General features: G+C 35.7%; 1 protein-coding gene across 23 annotated transcripts in view; it reads left to right on the top strand.

Moving 5' to 3' along the window:
- PDE4D (phosphodiesterase 4D) overlaps positions 1-21,072 on the top strand; it is a 1,566,198-nt gene that overhangs the window by 1,175,297 nt on the left and 369,829 nt on the right. Inside the window, exon 1 of one of the 23 annotated variants that reach the window (XM_016954548.4) lies at positions 2,727-2,951. The exons of the other annotated variants lie outside the window; for them this stretch is intronic. Coding sequence (XP_016810037.1) covers positions 2,863-2,951 — 89 coding nt within the window. The 5' untranslated portion in view covers positions 2,727-2,862. Of the gene's footprint in view, positions 1-2,726; positions 2,952-21,072 lie in introns of those variants that run through there. 23 annotated transcript variants of the gene reach the window in all.

The raw sequence follows: 21,072 nt of genomic DNA on the forward strand, positions 1-21,072 counted from the left end.
TTGATACCTATGAAGTAAAAATTATAAACAGCTTGTTGTATTATAAATGCTAGTAAAGATTCATCCTAGAAAATCATTTTATTTAATTTCTTATTTTTTCCAAATGTCTAAATTCTCATGTCTGTGAAATATTAGCCAGTTCTTCAAAAACAATATTGGTATTTCTATTTGAAATCAAGGCTTAATTTTGCTCATGATTAATCTCAGAAATAAGTAGCTTATTTCTATGACCTTACTGAGACCTGCTAACCTAAGAAGGATTATGTGTAACTGTGTGGAAGAAATGAAAAGGAGGCGGTAAGTAATTATTTAAGAAAAAATAATATTAATATTGACAGACACTTCTTGTGTCTGTAACTGATTTCACACTAGGAAAATGAAGCAGAGTTTCAATTTTCTTGTTCATAATTTCGCATTTACAGTTCCATTGTTTTATCTCGCTTAACTGTTCTAGATGACTGCCTTTACAAAGTAGGGGGGAAAGAAGGAAGAAATGTTTTTGACAATAATGAAAAAGACAAGATTAGTTCTCCTTCCTTGTACATTTTTAGAAAAAGTTGGACATTCCCTAGCAGATTCATTCTAGATTATTCGTATGTCCTTGTAGCTTATCAATTAGATATCCATTAAATTTGAATATCCCTTTAAAAAGGTAAATTGGTAAGCAAAGGCAGTTAATTATTTGTGAAAATGTATACTGCTGGCTTTAGCCTGAATACAAAGATAGGGTTTATCTTGCTATCAGTAAAATCGGGATAACAATGAAAATATTTTTCTGCTTCCAAAGTCGTATACATGAACTGTAGCTTTTATTAGAAATCAGTGATGCTGTTTCACCTACAAAAATTTAAACACTGCCGGACAAAATGAGAGCTTTGTGTTGCCTGGAGGGTGAAAAAAGGTCCATCTTTGCCAGCAACATCCCTTCTACTCTTCTGCTTGTCTTTGTGGCCTCCCTCCCCCTCCCTTTCACACCAAGCCACCTCACCCCACCAGCTGTTAGGGACTCCTCCCCTCTTTACGCAGATCACCAGTTATCTTACACTGTCTGGCTTTAGTCTCAGATGAAGACATTCTAATAAGCACCAAGTTGTTCAGCTCAGTGCTAACTCTGCCAGGAATGTGTGCATTTCCTAAGAGCTGCCGAAAATGGAAATTAAATAGTTTGAAAGAATTAAATGGTAATGGTGGCATTTCATACACCAGAAGGGCAGATTGGCATCAGTATAAGCACCTTTTCAGTCCTTCTTTGAGAACACCAGGAAAGTGGCTACCTGTTTTGCTCATGCGAAATTTGGATCTCTATAGAAAAGCAAAAAGACAGTTTGTGAAGCGTTACAATATTGCAAGTTGATTCAGAGAGAATGTGTTGTGTTTATTTTTGAACTCTCTGCTCCTCCAAGGTTGCTGCTGTTCAGGGCAGTTCTCACTCACCCACTTTCTTTGAGCTCATATGTCTGATAAGAAAGAGGTGAAACTGTAAAAACCTTTTCTATTACTCGTCTCCAAAGCTGATATGAAACCTGTAGCATTCTTAAGAACCCCTGGTGTCCTGGATGCTGTTGTGAAAACAAGCATAATGTTTAATGTCTTGAGCTTTTATTGAAATTATATGAATATTCAAGACTCCCTTGGTGTACAAGAGACAGATTGAGCTTTAGAGGTCTCAAAATTTGCAGATATGGTGATGTTCACTGAGCTCAACTCTTGGTCAATTTTGTCCAGTTCAGAGAGGGTTAAATTCACTCTTGGGCACTTGAAGCCTCTCTAATCTTATCCTGGAGAAGTGGCGCTCTCCCTTGGTTTACAGTTGAGGTCACCCGCGGGGCAGTGTTTGGATACAGACTGATGAAATTATGCTGCATTGTTAACATTGAATACCACTCAGTGGTGAGGACCGATGACGGCACTAGGGTCCTTTGACTCCTTGGGTACAATTTCTTGAAATAGATGCTTTCCCAAAATGTCCTGGACTCATAAAATATATGAAGGATTCTATTTGGCTCTCATCATTTATTTAATTTGAAAGAAAGTTGTTTTAACAGATTTATCAGAGTTAAGAAATGTTTCTAGGGAATAGAAAATGGACAAGATAATTGATCTTTGTTGTCAGAGTCATGCATTGTAATTCACTCTCTTAGGTGACGCAGCATCTCCTTGAGGGCAAAGCTGCCAAAAGTTCTGAAAGTGATCTGCCTGTTTTTTTTCTCACACTGACTTTTAGAGAGGCGCTGGTATTTTCAAGAGGAGTAAATCCTGTTTACATCCTGTGGAAGGTTGGCTAAGAATTATATCCATCTCTTTTTAAGAGAAGTTGAAATAAGGAAAATTATAGTTGGCAGTTAGCTGTGTGAAACTTAGTAATCTTTGTCAGATGACCCAGTCATAGGCATGTATTTACTTTTTAAAATTTTTTAACGAAGCTCTGTGGGTTTACATTTTTTAAGGTTCACACTGATATAAAAGTTTACCCACTTCAATCACACCTTTTGTTGTGTGTGCATGCGTGTGTGTGTGTGTTGTGCTTTTCAGGAGTGGCATGTGACTATGCTGTTTAATCAGGGCTATATTTAAAAACAAATTTTCGAGGGAGTGTTTCTCATGTTAATTATGAGATAAGGCCTGAGTGAAGCAAACTCTGTCGCAAAGGCCAAGTGTCATGCAGCAGGAAGTCCTGGCCATCCCTTCCAGCCCTGCCTCAGCCAGCCTGCCACCTCTCTGTCAGCGCATACCACTACACAAAGGAAATGCCCTCACTCAGCTACAAGTGCCTCCTGCTCCGTGCGGGGCCTCAGGGCCCCAGAGCCCCGCACCAGCTCTGACTTCTCGTGGTTCCTGGGGATCTTGGCATCGTCCTTAAAAATGGCTTTTGTTTGGGATCCTCTGGGAGCCACGGTGCCAGGACCATCTACAAGAACCAAATCAAGATTGCGTTTCTCAAAGTCCTACAGGTATTACTCTTTTCCTTTTGTAGCTAAGAAGAATTGTTTAACTGCCTTAGGCCCCTTGCAAATAAGCTTTTGCCCTATGTTGACCTTCTAACTCCTAATGCTTGTTAAATTGACAATATATTAAATAAGAGCCAAGAAGATGATGTAAACCTTGAAACAGGGGTATGTAGGTACGTACAGAAGTTGAAGGAAGTTGACTAACTTTAAAAGCTAATTCTGAGAGTTAAATGGCAAACTTAACAAAGCATTCATATTACTGCCACCTGAAAAACAGTGTATTAACTTGTCTAATGGCTTAATATAGTCAACTCTAAATGTTAGGGAAGGGTTCTTGTTTGACCAACAAAAAAAACACTACATTATTCTTCATAAGTGTTTCAGGGCACATGCACATGAAAAAATGGAAACTAATGCTGTTTCAGGTAGTAATTCAGTGTTCATCTTGCCCAGCAGAATTAAATGTCATGAATTCAAACTAAATATTTTAATAATCTTTTGTTTCTGGAAGTCATATTAAAAATCTTGACCTCATGACTTCACTAAACTGTCAATGACTATTTTATAACAAAATCAGCTTATTTTAACCAAATAACTGGAAAGAAAGAAAACACTTAAAAAATATTGGATTTCCTTCTTCATTTGAGTATTCTAGGTGTTAATAAAGAGAAGACTGATTATTCTTTATTATTGTTTATAAAGAAAACCTTTTCTGTTTTTGATTGATTACAGTCTATAGCACTGAAAGGTATCTATTTAATCAATAGTAAATAGAAGTGACATTGTTTGCAAAATTTTGGATATAAGGTCTTTCTTATTTAGACCAAATGCAGCACATCTGGAAGCTGCCAGGCCTATGTAGAAATATATATTAACACTGAATTAAAATGTGTTCTGATTTGCCTGCATATAAAACATTCAAAGTTTGAATTAAAATAATTTATAAGGATTAATTATTTGCTTTAGACACTAAAGAAGATAATGTCCTTGGACTTTTTAGGGAACTATAAAATCAGAGAAATCAAATTTAAAAATTTTGTATAACAATGCACAAGCAAACTTTGGCAAGAGGTAAATATAATTTGCCAGCTAAAGGTATAGGTATTAACTCCATTTATTTTTATTTCAAAATAAAATAATGATTTATTTGTTATGTTTGTTACAGCTATAAAATTTAGTTGAAAATTTTAAATTATATGCCTCCTATGTGCTTTGCATTTTGTTAAATGTGATTCTCGTGCCTATTATATGCTAAATTGTACATTCAGAACTTAACATCAATGATTTGCTAACATTACTGTGCATATTTCCAACATATGGTGGCTTCTAGCCTCTCTTCATCACTAGATCTGATAACAATCTCCTTAATATCATAAATCTCCAGCTGCTGAATAAAGTAAAAGCAATAGCTTGATTGACTAATGAATTTGAGAAATCTCACGAAATGCAGAGTTTAAGCTCTTCTGTGTAGTTTGCAAATGTATTATAAACCTTGCCTTCTCAATTTGGCAAAGATATTTTTATTTTGAGGTGTTATGGTATTGTAACAATTTAAAGCTATATGATAAATATATTTTTTCAAGGTTCCTTTGGTCAAGTTCTGACCCTTTCCAAAATATAAGCATTAGCAGCTAAGAATGACTTTTTCATGTATTTGAATACCTCACATCTGTAATTTTAACAAGTTTCATTTGTAACAAGTTTAAGAGGTGAGAATGACATCTCAAATATCCATCATGAGTCAGTTTCCTTTGGAAGCTTGAGAGGCTCAGTCCTTCCTTTACTTCCTCTTAATTTGAATATACAATTTCCCACAGAATAATTAATTTTTTTATATGTGCTGCTTTCACTGTTTGGAGGTTCTAGTTTATCTTTCCAGTTGCACTGCAAACTCTTTGAGGTTAGAAGTTTCCTTATATACAGCAAAAATGCCAGTAATGCCTATTTGATAAAGTATTCTGTTACCCTTTCTTATTTGGCATCACCCGATAATGCTTTATTGGCATAACCAACTTGATATGATCATATCTATCATAAGTTGAATTGAGTGGAAGGGTTAGGGAGGTAGGAAGGCAGTTGGCCACCGGCTCTTGCATTTCTGCAGGTCCCTCACGTATCCAAAGGAGATTACGCATTCAGCCACGACAATGTACTGACAATAATGAAAAAAGGTACATATCATATAACTTAAAATTTTTATCATACCATAATACCTCAAATGCACCATGAGTCACTCTATATATATACAGACACATATACACACCACACACAGGCACATGCACGCACAGTTAAATACTATAATTATCTTCTGAAGAGCATAGTTTTATTGCATAGCATTCTTGGAATTAAAGGTGTTAAACTATTTGATGTAAACATGTAAAATATCTCATAATGTCACAGCCTTGTTTTTGCATTTCTTAATTTTAAAAAAATATACAAAATCCTTACGCAGTGAAAGTAACTTAAGCTTATCTTGACCTTTAAGAGGCTTTGGATCTAATTCCATTATTGAAGCAACTGAAAGAACTGGACATTGGACAACATTTCTTCTTTGAATTTCTCCCTTATAATTTTTTTATGAGCAATATTTTTTATCTTGTAAAATCTTCAAATGTGCCTATTGTAGTGTCATTTTTCTTTGGCTATTGAATGGATAATAATGCATGCTACTGGGGGTACACTTAGCTTTAACTGGAATATTTTTCCTTGGTATGGCTTTCGCTCCCTGGTAATATTCAGGCTAAAGGAAAGCCAGGTGTACAAGATATGAAATTCAATTAGTGTCTGATTTGTTAATAGCAAATCATATACATTTAATGAGTGTTGACTCTTGAGAAATACAATCTTTAACAGTTTTACAATGCTCAAAATAGATGTGAAAGTTTTTCAGCTGTGACAATTTTTTATCTTATGTGGGTAAAATACATTTTTATAAGAAAAGATTAATATATAGCTTATTAAGTTTGATTTGAGGCAGAAAGAAGGATTGAAAGAGAAAAGAAGAGGGAGATGGGAGGAAAGGCAGGGGAGGGGAGGGGAGCAGGGCCGTGGAAAGAGGAGTGAGGAAGAGAAAAAGAGAGAAAGCAGAGGGTTACATAATAAGGAAGGTACTTTTTCTCTGTGAGCCCAGAAGAGAGTGCCAACCATGTTTTCAGTAATGGGATCAGTGTTAGCATTAGGGCACCACTTACAAAGATGAGTGCTAATTTTGAGGGCAAGGTGCTGATTTATCTGCCTAGGTTCTGGCACACATGTTTAAAGATTCACCTAATTACTTTAGAGCAACGCCCCTCCCGAGTATTATAGAGAAGAAAGAGGAGAATGATGTGCTCAAGAAAACAATGTGGAGAAGTTTATATTGGTTGTTTAAACATAGTACCTAAAAAAAAAAAAAATGGGGAAAAACGATCTGGGAAGTAAAGAAAGAATCAAGGAGCAAAGATTTAGCAAGCCTGTGGACCCTGACAACTCCAATAAGAGAACACTAGGGAATTTTGTAATTTAAAATATATTATTGCTTAAAACTACAGTAGTGTTCAAGGAAACTTTAAATAGAAAATTACTCTTCTTGAGATGATTCTGTCTTCCAAAGAGAACAAATCACAAGGATGTTAAAAGGAACATTTTATGTGACAAGTTTGGGGTAGGTACTATGTAAATAGAAGAGAAAGTCACTCAAGGTACATTTGAATGTAGGGCAGAGATTATTCCATAGCATTCCACAGGCCAGAAACAGAAAGTGTCTTCTAGTTTTCTTGCCCTTTATAGTAATAGGGGTCATGGGATAGAAATTCTCAGAAAATCTCCAAATCTCATTTTTGCCAATTGTTTCAACATCTTTTCCTTCCCAGCATTTTAGCAGAGCTGCCAGACAGGTGATTAATTAAATACATATGTGCATGCTTGTACCTCGTGTAGAAGGTCTAATGAGTAAATTTATTTGATATGACATAGACTGAACAGTAGAAGGAAGGATTAATGACAGTCAGATCAACAAACAAAAGTACAAATGATATCTGGGCTATGAAAAGATAAAGCAATATTTGCCCAAACAAGAAGATCTAGATATCCCTAAATTACCTCCTATTTTATTAGGAATTAAAGACCAAATCTACAACTTTGATCTGGAAATTGTATAGTAGCTGATATGAACAGGGATCATAGGAGAGTGTGGTCTCATAGCTACTCTTTACTACTACCAAAACCTGAGTGGTAGCACATCAGTGATTGCCCAACCAAACTGCACAATTCCCATTAGAAAAAGCTGTCTCAAACCCACATCTTAGAAAGGAAGTGAATGCCACCAGTGAATCAATACACTGGGATGTAACTTTCTGCATACCCCAAGAATACCTCCTGTTGCATAGCACTTTTTAGTTTTCAAAGCTTTTCAGATGTAACAGATGTGACAGCTGTTGTTTTTAGTGTGCCACAGCTCATCTCACTTAATTCTTTAGGGTAAGTGAAAAGGATGAGTGTAATTAGTATCAAATAAGAGAAGAAGAATTGAAGGTTCAGGGACTAGAGGCCACACATATATGTGGTTAGAAAGTCCAAAGTAAGAACAGTAGAGCTAGTTTGTATTGGACACTTACTATGCACCAGGAACCATTCCCAATCCCATACATGCATTAGCTCATGCATGTCATCCTCCAAAACAGCCTCGGGAGGTGGATCTAGCATTACCTTTATCTTACAAATGAGGAAACCAGGCAGAGCAAGTTTAAGAAACCTGCACAGGTATGAATTCTGGAAGTCTGTGTTAGAACCAGGACTCCTGGTCCCTCTCCCACCTCCAGCTTCCTCACCAGATCCTATTATCAGCACACAAGGAAAAAATTCCATAATGAGAGGTATTATTCTAACAGATGTACTATCTTCCTCTACTTAACTCTGAATTTTTCTCTGAAGACAGAACACCACGTAATTTGTTATAGAATAGGGCTTAGTAATCAGTTAAAATATAAACTTGTTAAATAATATCTAAACTGTCCTCTAACCTAATCGATGTTGGTTTAAAGAAATGCTAAGCAAAAGCATCAAAATAGAGGTATTTTTATATTAAAAAGAAGAAAAAGGAAAATGAATCCGTTATTTTATATTGTCTGCTTCTGCCCCCTCCTGGCTTTTGCTTCATGGGCTTCCATCTGGCTCATTTCATCTGGCCAAAAACATTGGTCATGTGGTTGTATTTTACTGCCAAATATTACTCCTTGGCCAGCTGTTCAGAGGACCCAGAAGATTCTCTGAGCTAGAGAGGTCAACTCCATCCTGTGTCATGTCTATTTATTCTACTGGCATAGTCTTGACTATTAAACTAGGCTTCTTAATGATATTTCAAATTGTGAGTAATGTTGGCTAAATTGACAAAAAGAAATTACTGTATAGACAACATTTATATCTAAGAATAACAATACTACTAACAACCATTGCACATTGTAGGAAGAGGTAGCATGGTATAGGAGGAGAACTTTGGCTCTAGAGCCAAACAGACCAAGCTTCAGTGCCAACTCTGCTGCATTCTTGATTGGGCAGGTTTCCTAACCTCTCTGAGCCATTTCCATGTACATAAATAGAAAATTAAAATATCTACTTCATAAGGTCGTTGTGCAGATTAGATGAAAGCATGTACGTGAATGCAGGACTACCTGCCAACTCTTTCATAGCATTTTCCAAGTCTTCACTAACATTTCACAAATTTTGTGAAGCTTCTTTTGTGAAATACATTTTCAGATAAACTATCATCATTGGTACCACTCTTGGTCACAGAATAGTACAATAGAGCTGGCTTATAAATGGTTACCTTATAAGCAACTTGCACATACAACCCAGGCTCACCTTGGAAATGTAGTGTGCAGGAATGATTGACAGCTGGCTAGCTCTACAGCCACACTGCTGCTGAGGTTCACATTTTCACATTATCACTTATAGCTATGAGACTTTGGGCAAGTTACTTCATGTGCCTCAGTTTCCTCATTTGTAAAATGGAGTATTATGAGGATTAAGTGTGTTAGCCATGTAAAGTGCCTGGCACATAGACAACACTAAAATAAATGTCAGCTGTTATTAATAATAGAATGTAAGCTCCACATGGCAGCAATTTTTGTCCTTTTTTCCACCTTTGTATGGCCAGTGCCTGGAAGAGTGTGTGGTACATATTAGGTGCTTGGCGTTTGTGTATTGAATGAATGAACCTATTAGCAAATGTGTTCCGATTCATGGCAAGTGTGAGGATACTCTGCTTCCTTTTGCCACATTCATGGGAGGGGGTTAGAGCTGAAGGAACCTGATGGTTCATTTGTTCAAACTCATTTGTCTTACATTGAAGAGCTTGAAGACCTTGAAAGGCCCCAGGGTCATGCAACTTGATAGCGGCCTGGTCAGAGCTAGAACCCTGGCTCTGTGTGCTTCCGTGAAAATCTTCGTTCCAACGTCCCACCCCCTCACTTCAATACATATGCCATCTAATTCAATGCTTTCAGTAAGGCAGCAAAAAGAATGAATGATTCAGAGCACACTTCTTGCAGACAGGAGAGTGTATAAGAGCCATAATTGGGCAATGACCATGGAAGGACAGGTTTCTGAATAAGAGAAAGACTTATCCAAGTAACATTATGTTCAGACATTTTACTTACAAGTCTAAAAATCACTTGCTACAACAGCTACAATACGGTTTTTGTAAGGAAGTACCACTTTGTAAACAACATTTTTGTAGAATGCATTATATGCATTTTTTTCAAAATTGAAGGAAAGCCCCATCTCAAACATTCAAAAGAATCTGCTCAATTATCAATGTAGACTAGAAACAGAGATAGAGAGGGGAGATACAGTTTGAGTGTTTTCTGTATTATCATGACAGCACATGGAACAACCACAGGCAGAAAGATTACAAACTCTGCAATAAATATAAAGGTATTGGTTTTATAAGGTGGCCTGCAGGCTACGGACCAGCACAGAGCTCTGGCAAATGTGGAATGCCAGGAGATGTACAAAAAAATCAAGGTGACAAAAGAAGAAAAGACACTCCCCACTGCCAAGGGTTTATAATCATGCTGTGGATATTTCTGATCATCAGTGTGATAATGGTTTTCACTATAGTTAAAACTATACCATTTTTGAATGGGTAATAGGTATGAATATTTATGCTTAATTAGTAGTTTATAAAATTTATACTATTTATTTTCATAATGTTGATTTTATGATTTTCAACGAGTGCCATTTGTCCTTAAGTCATGAAGTGGATGAGCCCCCATCAAGTGATTTTAAGAGACAGTACCTTGACTGAGCAGCTGGATCAAGGCCTGTCTGATCTGGGCAGAGCAAATAAGGAATACTTCTTACAAAAGAGGAATCATTCAATTCTATACACTTTACCTTGGTACTCCTTGTTCTGGAGGCCTCAGCGTCTATCATGTTCTTTGCCACAGTCATATACCCACCTTCTACCTTGGCTCTCCCTCCTCCTAACTTCCATTATTTTTTCTACCTTCAAACTATAATTGACAAGCCTTTTTAATTTCAACAAGGGTCTGAAGAGAGGTGTCTGATTTTCCATAAGGCTGGGTTATATAAGCACACAGAGTTGAATCAGAGCAAAGGAAAAATCCATTGGCAAAGGAAGAATACTATATGCTACTTTAAAACTTGCCTGAATGTATTATTTTATTTACTTATTTTAGAGGCAGGGTCTCACTCTGTCATCTAGGCTGGAGTACAGTGGCATGATCATCACTCATTGCAGCCTCAAACTCCTAGGCTCAAGGGATCCTCCAGCCACAGCCTCCTGGGTAGCTAGGACTACAGGTGCACCCTACCATTCCTGGCTTAAAAAATATATATTTTTAGAGTCTGTTTTGCCCGGGTTTATCTCAAACACTTGGCCTCAAGTTATCCTCCCACCTCAGCCTCCTAAAGTGCTGGGATTACAGGCATGAGCCATGGCACATGGCTCAAATTATATAATTCATTAGCTGGTAATAGTGTAAATTTGGAAGAGAAAAACTAAAATGATAAAGAGGAAAGATGGATTGTGAATAGAGTAAATATATATTACTGTAATTATGTTAAGCCAATCAAATGCAAAGGACAGTTCAAAGGGGACAAGTATGTAAGCCACATTCCAAAAAAAAAAAAAAAAAAAAGCTTTGAAGTGAAGCTTTAAAAGGATAAGCTTTGTGTTGAGCTAAAGAAATAAACTCTATAAAAACAAAACCCTAAAATTGTTATGACAATGAATTAAACATTCAAAAATGAACAGAACAGAATGTAAAAGATTATTCCTTCAGGTGGTAAATGTTCACAACCAGCTCTCTATGGGGGAGGGGAAGGGCACTATTTGTAGTATTTGCTGATTTCTGTGCCAAAAAATTCTCTCACCCGCCCATTTCAAACAGCAGAGGTCACTAAATGTGGAGTTGGCAAGAGATACATAGACATAGTACTCTATACAGTGTTTCTATCATATAGATACAGTAGATATAAGTTGCCCCAAAAACATAATAATTGTAAAATGTAGCCCAATCATTCAGAAGTTATGAGTTTTGAATACTTATTTCCATTGTTTTTAATATAATTTGTTTAATTATAGTTAAAAATTTTTATGTAATTTAATTTTTAATAACTGTTGGGTATTAACAACTGACTTATAAATACTCCTAAAAATGTAACAGGATGTAGTGAGGGACAAAATGGATGCGGTCTCTGCTTTCATCAAGTTTACATTCTGGTAGAGAAAGACAGAAAATAAACAAGTTAACAATAAATAAAATAAACAGAGACTGAGATGAGAGGTTCTGCTTGGGGAAGCCAGGGAAACCTTTATAAAGAAATTGATAATTTATTTGCATATAAGTTCAAGCATATCCATTCCATACATCTGTGAGTACATTTGTAGTTCTAGGCCTGAAACTCAGAACTGCACAAGGTCAATGGAACCATATAAATATTGACCTCATTGCTGACTTGTTTTCAGTCTCCAGTCTCTTGAGTGAATTTGCCTTTGCTTCTTTGTTATTATAAAAATACAGTGAGGGAAAGTAAAACAAGGAGGAAGATGAAAAGAAGATGTAGGGGGAAGAGGAGCAGTTTACAATATACTTTCTATTACATTGTTTCACACTATCTCAAAAATTTTTATACGTAGAAAATACTAAAGCAAAGAAAAATGGAAGTTAAAAATCAGTAGCAGTAGTAATAGTCCTATAGTAGGAACCTTGTTATGTTTGAAATATGTGTCTGTGTCTGCCTACAAAACATAAACATCTTAAGCTAAGAGTAACTGTGAGATTAATTTTTTATTTTCAGAGAAATAATACAAATTTTAAATCTTGCATTAAAAGGAAAGCTAGCCGGACGAAACTTTTCTGACACACAGATTTTGAGAATAGCACCCATAAATATGCTTCCAATGCTTATCACTTGATCCCTTTTTGGCCATTAACTTGCCTTTAATTGATTTGTGGATTACCCACTGGAAGTTGCTATGGATAAAGGAATGTAATGGCAGAGTTTGTTTATATAGGGTAACAAAATAGACTGGCTGGGAGGAGGGGTTTAACTGCAAAATATCCTTGATTTTCAGGAATTTTTCTTTTCACATAATGGCAGTGTTTAGATAAAGAATGGAAAGTTAATGAATCAGATTTGTGTTCCCATCCAAAGGGAAGATTTATGTCCTGTTTAAGAATCACATTAATTTGATGACATAAGTACATTCTCTAGTGAAAGAGTGGCCACTTTAGTGGAGGAAAAAAACAAGCAACAAAACTCCTTCTGCCATCTTCAGGTTGTACCTGACGAAAAGCTTTTATTTGTGGGTTCTATGAAGTATCACTGCCCTGATCTCAGATGAACTAAAAGATGAAAACATTTCATTGCTCAAATAATTATTTATCTCACATCTTACTGGTTCTAGAAAAGGACTATATATTTTCCCTCCTAACTTTCCTCAGTTTCTTGTTATAAAGTTCAAAATGCTTTGAGTAGAGTTGTTCAGGAGGTCCTCAGTGGCACTGCCACTCACTGGTTGGGACGTTTTTGTTCTCTGTCCTCCTGTGTGGAAGATGACAAGGACGGCTTTGTGCTATATATTTTCCCTCCTAACTTTCCTCAGTTTCTTGTTATAAAGTTCAAAATGCTTTGAGTAGAGTTGTTCAGGAGGTCCTCAGTGGCACTGCCACTCACTGGTTGGGACGTTTTTGTTCTCTGTCCTCCTGTGTGGAAGATGACAAGGACGGCTTTGTGCAACTTCTGTTGTATGTGCTGCTTTTCAACCCCTTGGATGAGATGCTTATACAAGGAACGTCAGGTTTTTTTCCTAAAGCAAATCCGTGTAAACTGAGATAACATAAACCTTAGGGAGATCTGACACACCAAAATGCCAAGAAAGGGAAAGAAGAAATTATTATCGGTGGGGGAAACAAATTATCCTGTATTTTGGAGTGAATTTAAAAGGCTTATTGTTTGTTTTAGCACTACATGACTTAAAAAAAAAGTCTCGCAGTCTTGCCTTCCTCATGTTGGTTAAAATGGAAAGGATTCTCTTTCTTTGCTATTTATAGATAACCCTTAGCACTCTGCAAGGATCTATTTGGTATAAAATGATGGGTGTGAATGTGCCACTAAGACAGAAAAAAATGCTTAGCCATATTTACTCATATAACCAACATCTAGATCAAAATCAAAATATTACCAGCTCCCAAGGGGACCCCTTTATTCTTCTTTCCAGTCACTATGCACCCGAAGATAACCACTAACTGACTTCCAATAGCATAGATTTGACTACTTTTGAATTTTATATGAATGAAATTATACAATATAAACTCTTATTTTATTTCAGTCAATATTGTGTTTATGGGATTCATTCATAGTGTTTTGTGCATTCTTTATTCTCATTGTGTTAGTATTGCACCAAATGAATATGCTACAATTTACTTATTCTAGTGTTGATGGATAGTTAAGTATTCCAGTTTTAGGCCGTTATGAATTAGAGCCATTATGAACATTATTGGATATATCACTTAGTAAACAAATGTACATGTAGTGTTGCAGTGTTTTGTGCATACACGTAGGTTGGGTATATCCCAAGAGGTAGGATTTCTGGGTCATAGGTTACGCCTTTGTCTTTAGATATTGCCAAATGTGTTTCTATACTGGTTGCCGCATTTATGTCGCCCCCAAAGTGATGTTTCAGTTCTCTGCATTCTTACCAAAGTATAGGTCATCCATTTTCAATGATGGCATCTTAAAAAATGTTTGCCTGTAATAACAATGTCATCATGCCTTTTATTTATGCAGTTGAGTCTTTTAATCTTTAGGACCTGTTTTTCCAGGAATAGTGTGGGTAACAGTGAACCATTCACACTGTGTCTGTTTCTCCTCATGATGAATACTATGTAACTGTGAATTAAGTGACTAAAATAAGAAACGATCTGATATGCAGAAATAGAGTTTTCCCTGTTTGCTCCATATGCAGCTTAAATATGTGATGTTATTCTACATTTTATCCAGATTCATTTTTCAAACCAATAGTAATCATTGTTAGCAAAAACCAATAAATAATCTTTTATTCTGTTTTAAAATTTCCATCTCGTACTTTGAGTTCTTGCTATATATCCCGTGCTCACTTTAAATCAGGTTTTCCTTCCCGTACATTATTTCTTGGAAAATATGTTTTGGACTTTTCCTAAACCACCTTAACCTGTTGAAAAACACTAGTAAATGCATAGGCAGTGTAAGTCACGCTAAAATAAATGTGTATTGCTTTTTCAAGATTTTGTTTACCCATGCATTTAAAGAAGGTTTTTTTCCCTTCATTTTCTTTCTTTTTTGTCATTATAGTCATTATGTCTTTTTAATGTTAAGATTCTGGTAATATATATTCCTCATTTTTTATGTCATCTCCAAAGCTCCCCATAACTGATTGATGATATCAATCTGGCTTCTGGCATATAAAGTTTGTTGACCTGGTTCAGTTTGTACCATGTCAAAATGTGATAATTAATTATTAGATGATGTCAGGAAAAATTTAGTATGTGTGATAACTGTGGGTCCCATTTCTTAAAGCTTTCAAAATCCAATCTTAAGGCTCTCTACTTTGTGGCATATGAGGGAACATAAGTAAACATTAGAGCAATATCAAACGTATTCTAAGGGTTTCATGATGTGAAACAATATATCACTTTATTACCAGACAGATACTTCACATCGTGAATTTTGAAAAAGCATACGAGGTGGGGCACAGTGGTTTACCCTATAATCCTAGCGCTTTGGGAGGGTGAGGTGGGAGGATCGCCTGAGTCCAAGAGTTTGACACCAGCCTGTGCTACAGAGTGAGACCCCATTTCGACAAAAAATTAAAAAATTAGTAGGGTGTGATTGTGCCTGCCTGTAGTCTCAGCTACTCTGGAGGCTGAGGGAGGATTGCTTGAGCCTGGGAGGTCAAGGATGCAGTGAATGTGATCACAGGAGTGTACTCCAGCCTGGGCAACAGAGTGAGACCTCATCTCTGAAAAAAAGAAAAAGTATGTAATTTTTACGTAAGAGTCACTCGATTCATATCATGAAGCTTGTGCTAAAAATGGAATCATTCAGTGATCATGGGCTGCTTTTCAAACATTTTTCGCTCACCCTTTACCATTATGACAGTAAACTTTGGGGAAACGGGAAGGCATGGGCCAATACATCTTTTAGTATTTCTTGGTTACACTAAGAACAACTGAGGAACTGCTAAGGAACAACTACATAGATAAAAAGTATTTTTATTATAACCCTTGTGAAAAACCTCTTCCCCCATAAAACGTTTAGTGTCTTGTATGAAGGCATAATGTACTTTTAAATATTCAAATCCAATTCCAGATTTCATTTATGTGCTATGTACTGTGTAATCCACCATGCAAAATGTAATTTCTTGCTTTTAATATAAATTTTCATTATTATCATAAATGAAGCCTCAGGCCACAACATTTTGTTAGGTTGCATTCAAATGGTAATCATAATATGACCTATACCAGTTTTTGCATGGAAGGGCAGCAGCCAGCTGAACTAGATTTCCACTTTTATCTTGGCTCATTAAACAACAATGGGCAAGTTACCTTAACTTCATGGGTCCTCAACCTTCTCACTTGAAACTGAGTGTATGGACTGTATATTACAATATCCTTTTAAGCTTACAGAAATAACATTATGGAGGTATGAGAAAATTATAAATGATCCAAGATATGTGCCTAAATATTTCTTCATACATCAAGCATGCATTCATGAAATCAACACCAAGCCCAGGAAATATCAAAGAATAGCTCAATGTCCCTGTGAACTTATATCCAATTCAATAATTCATCCAACAAATGTATATTGAGTATATAATCTGCTAGACTTATGAAGCCTTAAACTTTATGCTGTACATTCTGATATATGTTGTTTTAACCAGGGGTTGGTCAGCTTTCAAAAGTGACCCTTTTGCTAACATTGTTCTTCTGGCTGAAAGCTAGTAAGTATAAGCAAAAGGAGAGATGTATATGATCTCACTTCTATGTGGAATCTAAAAAAGTCAAACTCACAGAGGCAGATAATAGAAGGGGGTTACCAGGGGGTGATGGGAACAGGAGGGATTGGGGAAATGGTGGTCAGAGGATATAAAATTTCAGTTAGACAAGAGGAATAAGTTCAAGAGATCTATTGTACAACATGGTGACTATCATTAAGAACAATGTATTGTAAACCAAATATTATATGTGGTCACTTATAAGTGTGACCTAAATAATGAGACCACATGGATACATAGGGGGGAACAACAGACATAGGAGCATACCAGAGAGGGGAGGGTGGGAGAAGGGAGAGAATCAGGAAAAATAACTAATGGATACTAGGCTTAATACCCCCATGACACGAGTTTACCTATGTAACAAACCTGCACATATATCCCTGAACTTAAAATAAATAATAACAAAACCAAAAAGAAAAAAAAAAGAAAATTTCTAAGAGAGTAGATTTTAAATGTTCTCACCACAAAAAAGTATGTGAGTTAATGCATATGTTAATTAGCTTGATTTAGCTCTTCCGTAATGTGTACATATATCAGAACATCATCTTGTGCACTATAAATGTATGCAATGTTTGTCAGTTAAATATTTTTAAATGAATTTTTTGAAAAGAGGAGGGGTGTGAAAATGGAGACTAGTTCTGACTTTATATTTTATATTCTGGGGTTACAAGAATGAGACCTCCCTGATGCCTACACACAAATGGATTAATGTGAAACTGAAGGTTTACTTGCCCAGTTTACTTGCCCATGTTTACTTGCCCAGTTGATTCAGCTGGTTTATGTATAATTGTCAGCAATTTAAACTCTGTCACATTCCTCCCAAAAATTTATGTACTTTAAAAATAGATCTCATCATTTCAACATTTCAATTTATATATGAGAGAAATAAAAAGGACTAGTAAAAATTATATGAAGAAGCAAGTCCAAATATGGTAATTTATGGTTCAAAGGAGATAGGTATTTGTCTTCTCTCAAGAGCCACTAGACCACAAAATATCAACATCAAAGATGTATGCAAGCGCTAGGGGAAACGATACAGATCAGAGGCACCATGTGTTGTGCATTCTGGTATTTGTCAGAGATAAGGAATGAAGCTGAATTTTTTCATGGATTTGTCTTGGAGGAAAATAAAATGAGAGGTTATGCTAAGTATAAAACTATCTTTACAAAGTTCCTTTCCGTTAAGACCTTCAAAGATATGTAAAATCATAATTTGAGAATTGCTTTTAAGGACCTAATTCAGGTTAGCTAACAAATCATTATCTAAAAAGAGAGTGTTAGAATACTATGCATTTAAAGTGAGTAGTTCACTTCATGATTGAGCAGAAATTCCTGAGTTCAAATCATGGCTCTTCCACTTGCAGCTTGTATGACATTTATGAAATTCCTTAAGTGTGCTCTGTTTCAGGTGCCTCTGTGCCTACATCATTAGAGTTATTCAAGTATTAAATGAGATAATACATATATAGCCGTTAAACTAGCGCCTGGCATAGAGTAAGCAGTCAGCTCACATTAGCTAGCGTTATTCACAAGAATAGGCTATACATTTCTTTCCATCAAAGATAAGTGCAAGTTTGAATAGAAAAACTAATTTATGAAACAAGACTGATTTTATGCTTTTCTATAGTGCCCATGATTCAAATGAAAAGAAGGAAATGATCACCAACCAAGTGACCCTGTAAAATAGATAGGAGTTACGCCACACATACATACATGCATATATATGTATTTTGGATATATACGGATATATTATGTGTGTGTTTGCATACGCATTATATATACATACATACCTTTGCCAAGAAAATTGGATGTCTCATATCTAAAAAACTTTCAGTGTTAAGAACTAGCCAAGTATCATGTACACAATTTGTATTCAACATATATTTACAGAATTTAACTTTGTAAAAATTTCAAATCACTGTTATTGCTTTTCCTACTTGTAAAACAATTACAAAAATCCCTTGGCTTTTGTGGTGTAGACTATTATGAGGGACTCTGATGCTTCATGACAGGGAGTAATTTGGTCCAAAGTACAACAGAGCTCTCGTGTGGATTTAAGTTACCAAACTATTGAATGGACCCATGCACCACCAAGTATTCAAATCACAATATAATTTTATTATTCTCTACCCTCCCTTGCAAATGTAATAACTCTGAACTGATAAACACATTGTACCTGTGTAGAAAAATGCCACCCAGAAGGAAGCTGACTGCTAATCTAGGCCTGTGCTGTCCAACAAGAGAGCTAGTAGCCATAGAGCACTTGAGCTGTGGCTAATCCAAATCAGATGTGCTGGAAATGTAACATGCACAAAGGATTTCAAATAATAGTGTGAAAAAAAGTGAAAATTTTCTCATTTGTAATTTTCATAATGATTACATGTTTAAATACTAATACCGTGTATAGGGTTAAATAAAACATATTTAAATTAATTTCACCTGGTTGTATCTAAGTGTCCATCAGCCAATTAACGGATAAAGAAATATGGTACATACACACAGTGGAGTACTATTCAGCCACAAAAAGGAATGAGATCCTGTCATCTGCAACAATATGGATAGAACTGGAGGTCACTATATTAAGTGAAATAAGCCACACACAGAAAGACAAACTTTGCATGTTCTCATTTGTGGGAGGTAAAAATGAAGACAATTGAACTCATGGAGATAGAGTGGAAAGACGGTTATCAGAACCTGGGAAGGGTAGTGAGTGGCAGGGGTGTGGGAGTGGAGATGGTTAATGGGTACAAAAATGTATTTAGATAGAATGATTAAGATCTAGTATTTGATAGCACAAAAGACTGATTGCAGTCACAATAATTTATTGTACATTTTTTAATTAAAGAGTATAATTGGATTGTTTGTAACACAAAGGATAAATTATTGAGGTGATGGATACCTCATTTACCCTGATGTGATTATTAGGCATTGTATGCCTTATATCAAAATATCTCATGTACCCCATAAATATACCTACTATGTACCCACAAAAGTAAAAAGTAAATACATTAATTTCACCTGGTTGTAAAAATAACTTTTTGTAATATGGCTTTTTAAAAATTTAAAATTACATGTTGTGGCCATCATTCATGGTTCACATTATATTTCTCCTGAACAGCATTGATCTAGACAGTAGACACAACACAAAAACAGCTAAGAAAATTATTAATTCTTTAAAAGTATAAAATTTAAAGTGATAAATGAGATCAAATTTTATGAGCAAGTCCATCATAGTTCACTCTGTGCTTGTTTCTAGGGAAAAAAAATTGGAACTTTCTGTAGAGTGTGCCAGTCAATGCAAAAGTGCTCATCAAGAGAGAATTAAAACATTAGCAAACAGGGACTGTTGATGAAAATGAGATTCCAGAGAGGGTGAGAAGACTGAACACATTCCTGTAAAGCAACAGGGATTAATGCACCAATGAGAATTGCTTTTTTTAAAAAAACAAAACAAAACAAAACAAAACAAAAAAAACCACTAAATTTTCTAGGGGAAAAGTAAATGCTAGAGTGATATTAGTGAATTAGGGGATTTGTGAAGATGCATTTGAATGTCAAGAATATAATGTAGTTTTCTTAGTATTTTTGAATTCACTGACCTTTTGTTAACCTCGAGACTGAGGCTAAGACACCAACATTTACCATGTGCTTCAATCATTCTCTCAAGGACGCACAGCTCCTCCGAGCTGCAATAGGAATTCAGGTCTGTGTGACTCCTGAGCCCACATGACCGAAAGTGTGCCCATGGAACACTGGTCCCTGCAACTGCTCTGCAAATAATGGTTCTATACTTAAATCATTTTAAGAAATGTTGCATGTATCGTTACCGTCTTAAACATGATTCATTGATTTGCATATTAAAGGCACTAAGAATTGCTAAAAAAACTGTTTAACTTTTTAAAATCTTTTTCTCAAACTTCTTTTGCCACAGAACACCTCCTCCCCTGCACATGCATCTATATGCCATTTATCACCAGTTTCATGCTGAAACTAACCTTAGACAGAATGCTATTTGGAAATGCTGAGATGCCTTAAATTGCCTTCTATCATCTCTTATTATTAGTTACTAAGGAAAATGGCTTTGAGAAAATATAAAATATTTCAGGAAAACATGTAATTTGATGCTCAGATAACTCACTTTTTGCTACATCAGAAAAAGCAAAACTAGAATTTAAAAATAAACTTGGATGCATGTCTTGGTTTTTCTTATATTCATAGTGTGTGATCCAAAGGGAGTCAAAGAAATCTGTAGCGAGGCTGCTCACAGTCTAGGTCCCTTTTTGTGTAGGACAAAGGTAGGGCTTGGCTTCTAGTTGAAGCTACAGTTCTGTAGGACTTGGGATTTGGAAAAGTAATGACAAGATAAATAAGTTATCACCATCAGAGACCTAATGGTTGCAAAGTTGGCACTGGTTACATAATGAACAAAAGTTTCATAACATATTTCATAAGATATTTTCATAACATATGTCTTACAATTACTTTTTTTATTTTCTGAGGTTTTTTCTCTAAATTATGCTAAAAATGTCATCGAGAAGCATAAAAACAGACTTTCATTAATAGTTGCTATAGCAGTGGGAAATT

The sequence above is a fragment of the Pan troglodytes genome, chromosome 4, assembly GCF_028858775.2.
Source record: "Pan troglodytes isolate AG18354 chromosome 4, NHGRI_mPanTro3-v2.0_pri, whole genome shotgun sequence".
Lineage (NCBI taxonomy): Eukaryota > Metazoa > Chordata > Mammalia > Primates > Hominidae > Pan > Pan troglodytes.